At 34.3% G+C, this 13,121-nt stretch overlaps 1 protein-coding gene across 4 annotated transcripts in view; it reads left to right on the top strand.

The window, feature by feature from the left end:
• The window catches only part of col5a1 (procollagen, type V, alpha 1), a 100,608-nt gene that overhangs the window by 17,107 nt on the left and 70,380 nt on the right, over positions 1–13,121 (top strand). For all 4 annotated transcript variants that reach the window (XM_082141551.1, XM_082141553.1, XM_082141552.1 and 1 more), the window contains exon 2: positions 11,206–11,373. In XM_082141551.1, the coding sequence (XP_081997677.1) occupies positions 11,206–11,373 (168 nt within the window). The remainder of the gene's footprint in view (positions 1–11,205; positions 11,374–13,121) is intronic.

The raw sequence follows: 13,121 nt of genomic DNA, 5'->3' as shown, positions 1-13,121 counted from the left end.
CATATTCATGTCTAGCGACCCGGATCTATATCTAACACGGATGGATCTGTCGGGATAATTTAAAACTCTCCTGATATTAGAGTAACAATTACAGAAGAATAAAATAAAGTATAGTTTGTTAACTTTTGTAGCTTGGAAGGGTTCAGTTTGAGCAGATGTTTTATACTGTCATCACTGTCCTCGTCAGAACTCATTTCCCAGAACATTCAGTATGCTAATATTCGTGACATCAAACATATTCTCAAAACTATCAAAACTAACATCTTCAAAATCAATATTTTGATCGCTGACAGCTTTTTCACCAGATCCGCCATCAAGTGACAGTGATCGTAATCTCTGATTGCGTTCAGTACTTGCTCTGCAGTAAATCAAATCCTGAGCCATTCCAAGTTTTGCTGATGATACTTCCTATTCTTTTGTTTTCTGCCTGCGATAACTATGAGTGAAAAGTCACTTCATCATTGTGTATCAGACATTGACACCTTGTGGAATAAAGGTGAAATGCAATTATTCAGTCATCAAAGATTCAATTATTGTTGTGCAGAGAAAATATACTTACACTGTAACACACCATGGGTCGTTAGTGACCCTAATACATTTTTACAAAAAATGAATGGGAAAACAGGCGTTCTTTTATAATTGTATACATTTTTTCATGTTATATTGTTTATAATGAATTGATTGAGGAATACTAAGAAGGTTGATGTCTAACTTGAAAAAATTAATGAGAAGGAGGGTAGTGATTCGTGAATGACGTCCCGAGTCAGTAAAGACCCGAGGTATGCGTTTAAGGGTTCATTAAATGCATCGTCCGGGTATTTAAAATGTACTTTTTTCTTTTGGGAATTTTCAGTGTGATCACACTACTCTCACTATTTAAACTTCAAATCGGAATAGAATAATGCATAAGTGCCTGAATTGGGACGCACCTTTGTAATATCATAGCAATATGCTAACAACTGATCAGAATACCATAGGAACCACCTATGAGTTGCAAAAGGGCGGAAAATCTATGCCGCTGCCCCTCAAAACACACACAAGCCCCTTTCACACAGAGATTCCGGAAAATACATGGATAATGTTTGATTTGGGTTCATTCACACTGCCAGTGATTTTCCGGAATCTGTGTGTGCGTTCACACACATCCCGTAAAGATCCCGTAAAGACACGTGACGTCAGGATGTGTTGTAGAAAGGCCAGTCTAATCCTCCGCTACCGCTCTTTCCATTGTAGTCGTGCACTTGCTGGATTTTTTTACGTAGCGTCTTAAGTTTACTAATGATCTGCGCTTTCGATCTCGAGAAACCACGCTCGAGCATTTTTTTCCAGATTCGGTCGTACACTAACGCATCACGTACCGTTCCACAAAGCTGGCGAACAATCTCAGCTTCAGCGCGGATAGTAAGGAGCTCCTAATCTCGGCTTCATTCTAGTTTGCAGATATTTTTTCGTTCTTTCTTTGTTGATGACGAACACAAACTTCTAAGAGCAACAAAATACCCCTTACGGCATTGGTCCTGGCTTTTGTTTTAACGGGGCGCGTTCCGGGACTGATCCCGGCATCGATCCCGGCATCAATCCCGGGGACGTGTTTGCGTTCACACAGAAGGCACTCTAGCACATTTACGGCAATTATCCGGGATCAACGCGCTGTGTGAAAGGGGCTACAGTCACTTTGAACATAATGGTTGAGTTTCAGAATGAACATTTAACTGTTGTCTTATGCATGCAAGTCTTTCTCTCTCTGAAGTTATTGCTTCACAGATCTTTCATTTTCCTGACACGCTTCCAAAACTACTCAAATGTGTCAGAATCAAATGCCACTGTAAAGCTGTGCTCCAATGAACAATGACATCACGGTGCGATTTAAATCAGTGATTGACACCTTCTTCTGGTTTTTTAAGGTCAGATTTTCATGGATTAATCTAAAGTGGTAGCGCATACGAGTAATTTCTCCATCATTACGGTCTGATGTGGTTTTATATTTTATGGAACATTCTAGGCATCCTAGAACATTTGAAACCTTTCTTGGTTCAAAATCCACAGAACCGCAGTAAACATGAGACGTTTCACTCGCTCCAGATGTGCTTTGGATATGCACAGTTAAGTTTTGTAAAGGAACTCAAATCATTTCTGGTCTGTGTGCAAATGTTGCATTGTGGAAAACGTATTCTGCTAGTTGTGACCCTATTAGTGTTAATAATGTTAAGACTTTTAAAGATTTTTAAAGAAATTAAAAGGTTAGTTCAGCCAAAAATGATCAATCTGTCATAAATTACTCACCCTCATGTCGTTCCAAACCTGTAAGACTTTCAGTCATGTTCAGAACACAAGTGAAAATCTTTTTAATGAAATCTGAGAGCTTTCTGTCCTTCCATCCACACAACTACCACTTTCAAGCCCCAGAAAGGTAGTAAAGACATCATTAAAGAAATTTGACTCCAGTGGTTTAACCTCAGTTTTATGAAGCGACGTGAGTGCTTTGTTTGATCAAAAATGACAGTAAAGACATTTATAACGTACAAAAGATTTCTATTTCAAATAAATACTGTTCTTTAGAACTTTAAATTCAGCAAAGAATCCTATTAAAAGTAATACTTTTAATACTTTAATGTTAAGTAATGTTCTTTACATTATATAAAGCTTAGGTTACATTATCAGTTCATTAACAGTGATAGTCCAGTGATGAGTCTTGTGATTCCATCTGGTTAAAGGTTTAGCTGGTTAGCATGGCTCAATTTGCCCCTGCTGGTAAATGTCAAAACTACACCATCTAGAGCCTTCCTGTGTATTCTGTATCATTTAGGGTTGGTACAGTAAGATAAAAAAATAAAATAAAAATGTAACAGTCTTTTCTGCTCTTCAATGCTGCATTTATTTGATCATAAATACAGTAGAAATAGTAATATTGTGAAAATTATTATATTTCCAAATTTTTTCTATCTGAATATATTTTCAAATGTAATTTATTCCTGTGATGCAAAGCTGAATTTTCAGCATCATTACTCCAGTCTTCAGTGTCACATGATCCTTCAGAAATCATTCTAATATGCTGATTTGCTGCTCAAGAAACATTTCTTATTATTATCAATGTTGAAAACAGTTGTGCTGCTTTTTAAATTACATTTTAAATTACTATGCAACACTGAGATGATATACATATATTTTTGTATACACATTATGTGAATGTTTGAGAGATGAGAAGGAGAGCGAGAAGTTTGCTTGTGTTTATAGCGCTGATCTTGTGTTGAGTAAATTTTTCCATCTCACAGACAGTGAGTGTTATCTGTGTGTGTTTCTGAAACGCACACACACATGCACGCACGCACACATACACACACATACTTGTATATGTGGTTTTTAGAGGACTCTCCATAGACATAATGATTTTTATACTGTACAAATCATATATTCTGTCCCATAACCCCACCTCTAAACCACAGAAAACTTTCTACATTTTAATATTTTCAACAAAAAAAACATCAGTTAGTATAACGTAGGGTTCACCAGGGCCACATAAACACACACTGCAGATGTATTAGGATCAATATTTTGTTTCTCATGAAATGCTCTGTTATTTGACTCTCAGGATCTGTTGCCATCGTCCTGTCAGTCATCTCTCCTTACTATCTTCACATGATAAATGACTTCTGATGTACTGTACTGTAAACGACTCCCGCAGCAAGCCAAACCATGTCACTTTAGGACCTCCGTACTAGAATACGTTACTCATTTTCCGTGCCTTTCCGAATTCGGAATTAGGCTTCGGGGACATCCCTAATAATTTATATAGGCTATACTGTATGCAAACAGTTGTGAGTGGTTGCCAGGGAGTTCATTCAGTTTTTAGGGTGTTTTAAGGGTATTCAATGTCAATGTAAGTTACTTAAGCTCATGGGATTCAGTAAAAATAGAAATGCATGAACTTGGATGTTTTATGTCTGCCAAATAAATATGTGTATGTCATTCTCTTATCTCATCCATTTCCTGTTGTTTTGCGATTAAAAATACTTAGTCAGTCTGGTCAATATCTCATGATGGGAATAGAGAGAAAGAGAGAGAATTCATCTTGCCAACAGTCTTCCTGTGTCTCCTCCATTCACCTTCCTGTGTGTGTGTGTGTGTGTGTGTGTGTGTGTTTGCTAGTTTCTCTGCCACATGATTGTGTGTTCACAAGGTCCAAGCTGTTTCCCAACCCTGCATGCATATTGGAAGTGTTTGCATGTCATGCTCAAGTGGAGGTCAAAAACGATGATTCATTTTATACAGAACGACCTCAGTGACCTGAAGCTCAGAGCTCTCTGCTGAAAGCAAACTTGATTCTGTGCTGAATATTGAACATTTGTTTGATTCTCATGATGCTGTGATGAAGATCCAGGTCATCATGTGATCAGTTTGTCGTTAATTACCCGTCCTTTGCGAGAGGTTAACCACTGAAGAGTTTTAGTGGGACAGAAATTACACATGGGAACTTTAAGGTACAGAAATGAATTTAAACTTCATTAATAATTTCAACCTTACATGTGCTTTTTATTTTAAAAAAAAAAATAAGATGAATGCTTGGAGATTAAAATCTCCCATAGGCCATGTTCACTGTTCAGAATCTGTATATAATATTCATATTCATACATTACCATTTAAAAGTTTGGGGTCAGTAAGAGTTTTAAAGAAATTATTACTTTTAATCAGCAAGTTCTAATACTTTTATTCAGCAAATTTTATCACAAAAATATGAAGCACAACTGTTTTAAACATTGATAATAATCAGAAATGTTTCTTGAGCAGCAAATCATCATATTATAATGATTTCTGAAGGATCATGTGACACTGAAAACTAGAGTAATGATGCTGAAAATTCAGATTTGATCAGAGGAATATTTTTTTAAATATTTTTTTTATATATATTCAAATAGAAAGCAGTTATTTTAAATTGTACTAGCATTTCATAATATTTCCTTTTTTTGACTGTAGTTTTGCTTAAATAAATGCAGCCTTGGTGAGCAGAAGAGACTTATTATTATTTATTTATTTTAAACTCTTACTGACCCCAAACTTTTGAAAGGTAGTGTATTTAAAAACTGAAATATGATTGGTCTTCATTCATTTATTTGCATATAGAACTGTAATTTGTGGAATGTCCTACATGTTTTTTTAACCTGTATGCTGACAATGTGAATGTGATGAGTGTCATGGCAGTGATATATCATTTATACAAACTAAAAATAAAATAAAATGTAGACTTGCCTAAAATATTCACATTATTCTTCTGCTCTGAAAGCAGTGCTATATCCGTCAGGAAGTTTAAATCTAGTATTAGCATCACATTAAAGCTCCTTAATTCAGTGTGATTTGGTTTAATGAGCTTTTGAGAAGCTTAAACATTTATAATGTGATCAAACAGCCTGTAATAAACTGATCTGGGGTGTTTGGTGGTAAAGAGTTCAGCTGAGCTGTGCTGTTTTTGAGATGAACAAACTTTCTTCCAGTAACATTAAAACGTTTGTTTGTTCGAAGTTATCTGGTCTTTAATTACTTGAAACATTAGCACAAAATTGTTACTTGTACATCATTTATTGAATGCTTTTCTGAATGTTTGTTTATAGTTTTTTAAACGTTACTAGATGGTTCAGAGAACATTCAGAGAACGTTCACATATATGCAAGGAAAAACATTTTAAAACATTAAAAAATCTGGACATTTTGAACATTCTGAGAACATTCTGAAATGACTTTTCATAACTTAATGGGAACTTTAGCAAACTTCGACCATATTTTTTGTTTACTGGGTATATGCATGTTTAAGCAAAGGTTTTTCAAAACCAGTGCTTACTTAATCACACTTTTATTTGAACATTTTAAAGCAACGAGTCAGAACATTTTTAGCTTTTAACATTTATAATCTTGGGCGGCTTTCCAAAGTAGTGCCAGATCTCTGAGATCAGGAGTAGTTGTGTGTGTGTGTGTGTGTGTGTGTGTTGTGCAGTAAGTTAAGCAGTATGATTTTGTGTGTTGTGCGGTTTTGGATGTGGTTGTTTTGATGTGTTTATGTTTTTAACTGTGTGTGTGCGTCTGGCATCTGTTTTGCTGTCGATATGTAATTAAAAGTTGGCACTGAAACCCAACACGTTTAATGCTCAGAGATGGAGAGATTAGTCATTATGTTCATTTGATTTATTCTTATTTCCTGTTTATTTTAATTGCAGACATTTTCGTCTAATTATAATCATCCCAGGAAATGTGTGTGTGTGGCAGTCGATGTTTAGGAACAGCAATTCTTCCTCCTAATAAGTTGTGAATGGGAATGTTTACACACACCTGAGCTGTGGTCTGTGGGTGTTTGCAGAGGGAAATACTGCGGTGACTGAGTAAATCTCAACAGGTGATGTTTCTGTTCCTCAGGGACGCCTCTTTAAGAGTGTAAACACACACACACACACACTGTGTGGTTGACTGTAAGGTGAACCCGAGTGCTTCACCTGAGCAGGTCCTGTATGTGTGGGTGATATTAAACATGACATTTTACAGGATGTTGATAGATTCCACTTTACCAGAGCTGTGAAGTATGTTGTAAAACATCAAATTCACTTACGGCTTAAATATGTACACACATACTCACCTGAACGGGTCAAATACTGAGTACACACAGCTGACACTGCACTGAGAACACCATATATACGCACACAATCCTATTGATCTGGTGAATTAAATCAAGAAGCCACCTGAGACAGCATGCTACAATGATTTATTTATTTTTTTATTATTATTTTTACCATAGTAAGTTGTGTTTTTAGACCTAAAACGCTATAATGCACTCTGCTTCTAGTGGCTTTTTGATTTTTTTAAATTGCGGCAACAGAAATAAAAGTCCCCAATATTCAGTACATTTTTAAATGTATTTATAATGATCATACTAATTGTTTTCTACCAGGTACAGTAATATAGTTCAGTTCTGTTCTGTATCTGTAGGATGTTTATTGCAATTTGATTCATTAATGTAGAATTTACCACAGCTTTGAGCATCCAATCAGAATTAGAACCAGAAATATCCATTTTTTAAATAAATCTTTTTAGTTTGTTCTAGTGATTTGTGTCTCTAAGAATTAATTTTTGAAGATAAAGGTTCTAATTAGAACCTTAAAGTATTTGTATGTATATTATTATGTACATATTTATATTATTTACACTAGTTCAAAAGTTTGGAAAGTCAGGAAAAGAATTGATACTGTTATTTTGCAGGGATGCATTAAACTGATCAAAATTCAATGTTTATAATGTTACAAAAGATTTCTATTTCAAATAAATGCTGTTATTTTTAACTTTCTATTCATTAAAGAATCCTGAAAAATATGTATCATGGTTTCCACAAAAATATTAAACAGCAACGGCTTTCAACATGGATAATAATAATAATAAGAAAGGTTTTTTGAGCAGCAAATCAGAACGCTGAAGGATCATGTGACACTGAAGACTGGAGTAATAATGCTGAAAATTAAGCTTTGCGTCACAGGAATAAATTACATTTTAAAATATATTCAAATAGAAAACAGTTATTTTAAATGGTAATAATATTTCACATTTGGTAATGTAATGTAATAATATTTCTATTTTTACTGCATTTTTGCTCTAATAAATGCAACATTGAGTCAAAAACATAAAAAAATCTTCCCTACCCCAAACTGATCCGAGTCATCTTTAGAGAACCATACACCATAAATGTACTAAAAAGAATTACAAATATTTTTTTTTTATGTTGAGTTTTTAATGCTGAACTTCTGTAAGTGGGTTAGTGGGTCACACTGTGTTTGCAGGTCTTGATTCCCTGCTGTGGGTCTTGTGTGGAAAAACAGCTGTAACACATCGGCCTCCATTTACAGCTTTGCCCCTAAACATCCTTAAGAAAACATATATATACTTTTGTGAAAGTTTGACGCGTAGCTAATGCTTACTGAGGTCAATATTAGCTCTGCCTGCAAGCGCTCATGTTTTCTCCTCCAGTGCCGAGCTAAATGTTGATTCTAGCAGCAGCCTGTTTACATGAGAGATAGTTCATTACACACACACACACACACACACACACACTATAGCGAAGCGTTTGCTCTTCTATGTGCGACAAACCTTCATATCTGCAACTATTACCATTTATGCATATCAAAACACCTGCTGTGACTTAGTATGCGATCTTACATTTGACAAAGTATCTTCCGCAAATGTAAAGTTCAGGCGTGCTTTTATTTCCCACAGCTGGCTATGTTAACGATATGCAATTTGCTAAGTCTAAATTAAGGTGTTGTTGACTGACACCACGTTATCATCGAGCTGGTAAAGCATGTCATTTTAAGACCTATAAATATAAACCAGCTAATTTTGGGGAAGCCCTTGGAGCACTTATATCCTTTAACCATAGAGATGCGTTTTACCTTAGCAAACCTCATTGCTATACTTTGACAGGGACTGCCGAATAGCTTTGGCTAACCAGAGAACCTCAGCGTGGTTCACCGATCCGCATCTCTGACGCCTCTGTCTGTCTCAGCACTTCCCACAGGTGCTCAGAACAATCTCATTATAGTGTAATCAGCTGAATTATTGCAGTTGCTGTATCATTTTAGTACAAGTGCTCTGATTACAGTGTCCCGTTCATGATGATGAGTGCTATCAAATTCCTCAGGCGCTGAAAATGTGTTTGTGTGTGTGTGTATACATGATCTTGTCTGATGATATTACTTTTATGTTCGTATCAGCCGTTTGCCAAAGTCAATAACACGAGCTTTGCCGTGTGCCAAAATAAGCAGATTTACAATTGGTGTGAATTAATCTTGACTAAAATCAAATGATTCTGAAGTTAAAGTCTTTGGGCGAGTATTATATTGTTATGTGTGCATTTGACAAATGTAAATTAGGTTTGTAATATTGCTATTAAGATCGGTTTCATGTGTTTAGAGTATAGTCACAATGTTCAGTATTTTTCATTAGTTCATTTACGTAACATTTACCCTTTATGCATTTTTGCTGACACTTTTATCTATTCTATTGCATTCAAGGGACATATTTTACAAAGCTTACGCAGTTCCTGGGAATTGAATCCATGATCTCAGTGTTGTTACTGTCATGCTCTACTGTTTGAGCTACAGGAATGCCATTTACAAAAAAAAAATATATATTATATTATAAATTATTATTATTAAATATTAATATTTGTTTATTTTGACAAAATGAATATACTATACTATACACTATATTCTTTTAAATATTATAATATTAACAAAAACTTTTTTTATGAGTGATTTCTATTGACCATTAAGTCAAAAAGATTTTATTGTTTAGTACTTATGTCAATAAATAAAAATTAAGTTAATTAGTCAGAGAAATGGATCGCCCCACACCAAACTCATGCTATTCGTTTTGGAGAAAATACGTCATAAATTAGTATTTACAACCCATTTTAAACCTGTAACGTGATGTACCGCATGTCTAAGCGAAACAGGATATTCAACAAAAAAAAATAAAGGGGCGGGGCTTGATTTTGTCCATCGAGAAATTGATTGGACTGTTAAAAGTGGGCGTTACATAAAGCCAGACAAATGAGAGTTTGCTAACAGTGACTAAATATCTATTGGGCTGTATTTCTGAGGATAAGAAAGATGTTGCATTTTGATGAAAGAAAGATTATGAAAACAAAAATGTTTTCTTTGGAGCAAGTGCATAATCCAGAATTAGAACAAAAACATGTATTAAAAAAGCGAAGAGTGTCAAATTTGGTTTCAGCTTTAAAGATGCGCACTTTTCAAATATTCTTTTTAGTTTCTCTTTGTGAGCGGCAGTGAAATGAACAGACGGACTTTCATATAAATACCTAGAGGAAAAATGTAAACGCTCTGAAGCGTCTCAGCGCTGTCTTCTAGACTAAATCAGACTGACCTGATCAGAATCACACCAAGAGGTCATGGATAAACACTGTCTTCAATGTAAATAAGACGTGCTTAAAATAATGACCAAGTGTGTGTGTGTGTGTGTGTGTGTGTGTGTGTGTGTGTGTTCCTCGAGGGATTTTAACAAGCGGCAGCTGGAGGTGATTTGCAGACAATGAAATTGTTCCTCAAGTTGATCACCTAAACACACACAAACACTTTACCACAAATGTGTGTGCATATGTGCATTTAAAGCCTGTCACAAAGCAGACGTAGGAACTGTGTGTGGTCTTCACTCGATATCTCCACTAGAGTGGAAAGGTTGTGTGTCTGCAACTTTGTAGACAGTGTGTCCAGTGTTCATATGGTCAGCCGACCTCTAAAGACATTCAACACTTGGCTGGGTTTGTTGTTCTGTGTTGGGTCGTTCTCATGGTCGTTCTCATGGTGTGTGTTGCTTATTGAATACTTGCATACTATCATATGCAATGTATAATGCAGAATATTTTCAGCATGCATACTTACATGATTAAAATGGTAGTATCCTGTGTTGTTGTCATGTGGTAGTATGCTATGTTGTCACATGACCTCAGTATTTTGCATGTTTAGTTCAAGAAAGTCGGTTATTTTGCAAATATATATATTTTTTAACTTTATTTTTATATAACTTTTCAGAACTAAGACAATAATAAACAGTTAACACAGCTTCATGGCTATTTACATGGGAATTCTTTCAAAATGTAACATTTAAAGAAAATAGTTTAACCATAATCGGTTAGTACAAGAGATCCTTGTGTAAGAAGTCAACAGGTTATCATGTAAACATATATACATTTACTAATGTCATATTAGACATACGCAAATGCTCTCGTGTCCATAGCCATACTTTCAAGGTGATTTTGCAATTCTAATGTGATTTAAAGATGCCTTAATTTTTGCTGTCCAATCAAATAATGTACAAAAATGAAAGATAAAAATGCAAAAATAACATTATTAAAATGCTGTTTGTGTAATGCACTTTTTGGGAAATGTAGCAGGTCATCAGTTTTTATTTTCCAATTTTTAACACAAATCACATACAGATTTGATGGTGCTGAATTGTTTAATGATAAAATATTTCAATATAATATAATATAATATAATATAATATAATATAATATAATATAATATAATATAATATAATATAATATAATATAATATAATATAAAATAATATAATATAATATAAAGTTGATGATCTTTATATGTGACTTGAAATGGCTAAACTAATTTTGTGTCTCTGTGTCTCTCCTTTTTTTGCAGCTGAGCCAGCCGATCTCCTAAAGATTTTAGATTTTCACAGTTTGCCAGAGGGTGTAACGAAAACTACAGGCTTGTGCACACACAGGAAGTCCTCAAAAGGGCCTGATGTCGCCTACAGAGTCACAAAAGATGCACAGCTTAGCGCTCCTACGAAACAACTCTACCCCTGTGAGTACCTGAGCACGCATAAAAACACACAGGTGCACCTTTTCTTCATTCTTTCCAGTGTGTGTTTGGGCTGCCGCTGTCTTTTCAGAGGACACAGACACTCTGCCCTAAATATTCAGAAACTCTTTCTTTCAACTTCACATCCTCTGTAGACACACTGTATAATGTATTTAGACAAATGAGAGAGATGATGCAATTCCTCTGTATTCTAATGTGACTGCATTTCTCACTCTTGAGCCAGAAAAAATTTCTATGCAAGTAAGCAGGCGTAAAAAACGACCAAAGAACAACCCTGTTGCATGTACAATGGGGCCAAAAGTCTGAGACCACATGGACATCTTCTTTTTCATTTTAACCTGGGATTTAAAACATAATAAATTATAAAACCCTGTAAGATTTTATTTTATTTTATTTTATTTTATTTTATTTTATTTTATTTTATTTTATTTTATTTTATTTATTTTATTTATTTTATTTTATTTTATTTTATTTTATTTTATTTTATTTTATTTTATTTTATTTTATTTTATTTTATTTTAATAGAGAAAAATGCTAAGATTCTCTGAAATTCATGTTTATTCAATTTCATTTAAACTTTTCAGCTAGATCTTTATTATTATAATTTAATACATATATGAAAAATGTTTTAAATTATTAACTGATGCAAAATAGCAACATTTGGTCACACTTTAGATTAGGGTTCAATTCTCACTACTAACTAACTATTAACTATGACTTTTGCCTCAGTTATCTCCTAATTACTGCTTATTAATATATGTTAGTTAAGTAAGGGATGTAGAATATGGTCATGCAGAATAAGGCATTAATATGTGCTTTATAAGTACTAATAAACAGCCAATCCAATATCCTAAAATGCATGCTAATAAGTAACTAGTTAAGAGTGAGAATTGGACCCTAAACTAAAGTGTTACTTACATTTTTTACTAGTGGTCTCAGACTTTGGGAAACCACCTTACATGCTAATATCCATTTTTGAAAACACAAATGTTCTTGTGTTTTCTTATGAATTGCATTCAGACACATTTCGGAAGACGGTGACGTGTGAAATCAAGCTTACGTAACTAAAAAACATTGTGTAATTAAATATATTTTGGGCCTTACTGTACGTGTCACTCTCAGATCCGTCTATGTGTGTGTGTGTGTAAGTGTGTGTCTGAGCAACTCGCCTCTACACAAAGGGCCGGAAAGTCACCGTGCCCTAAAACTCTGCTTTTGGCAGGAACTCTGAAAATCTCAAGAATTTGATGGAAGGAGGGAGAGACGAGGCAGATGAGGAGAGAGATGCAATACCAGCATAATGAGACTAAACTAGATGAGGCTAAATCAAACTGAGTCACTTACTTCAGCTTGCAGTGGCTGTGTTCCAGACTCTATGAGCTGCTTACATGGACAGTATTTGCTTAAGCTTCATAAGTTTGTTTCAGATGCAGAGGCTTATATAAAACATATATAGCATATACATATAGCACATACTACTGCCTACTAAGATAGCTTTTTTTTATTCTCTAAAATCTAATGCACCATAGCATAGTTTTCTTATTGGAGAAGTATATTTATTCATCAATCATTTAAAAAAAAAATGTTTTAAGGTAAAGATAAATCATTAGTTATTTGTTTTACAGTATTTCATTTGATGTATTACTATATAAATAAAATAAAATAAAATAAAAACAGCAATGGTAAAATGTAAATTTATTTTATTTGATATTATTTTATTTAAAAATAAA

This window comes from Leuciscus leuciscus (assembly GCF_965113295.1).
Source record: "Leuciscus leuciscus genome assembly, chromosome: 16".
NCBI lineage: Eukaryota > Metazoa > Chordata > Actinopteri > Cypriniformes > Leuciscidae > Leuciscus > Leuciscus leuciscus.
This window is presented reverse-complemented; position numbering and strand designations above follow the sequence as displayed.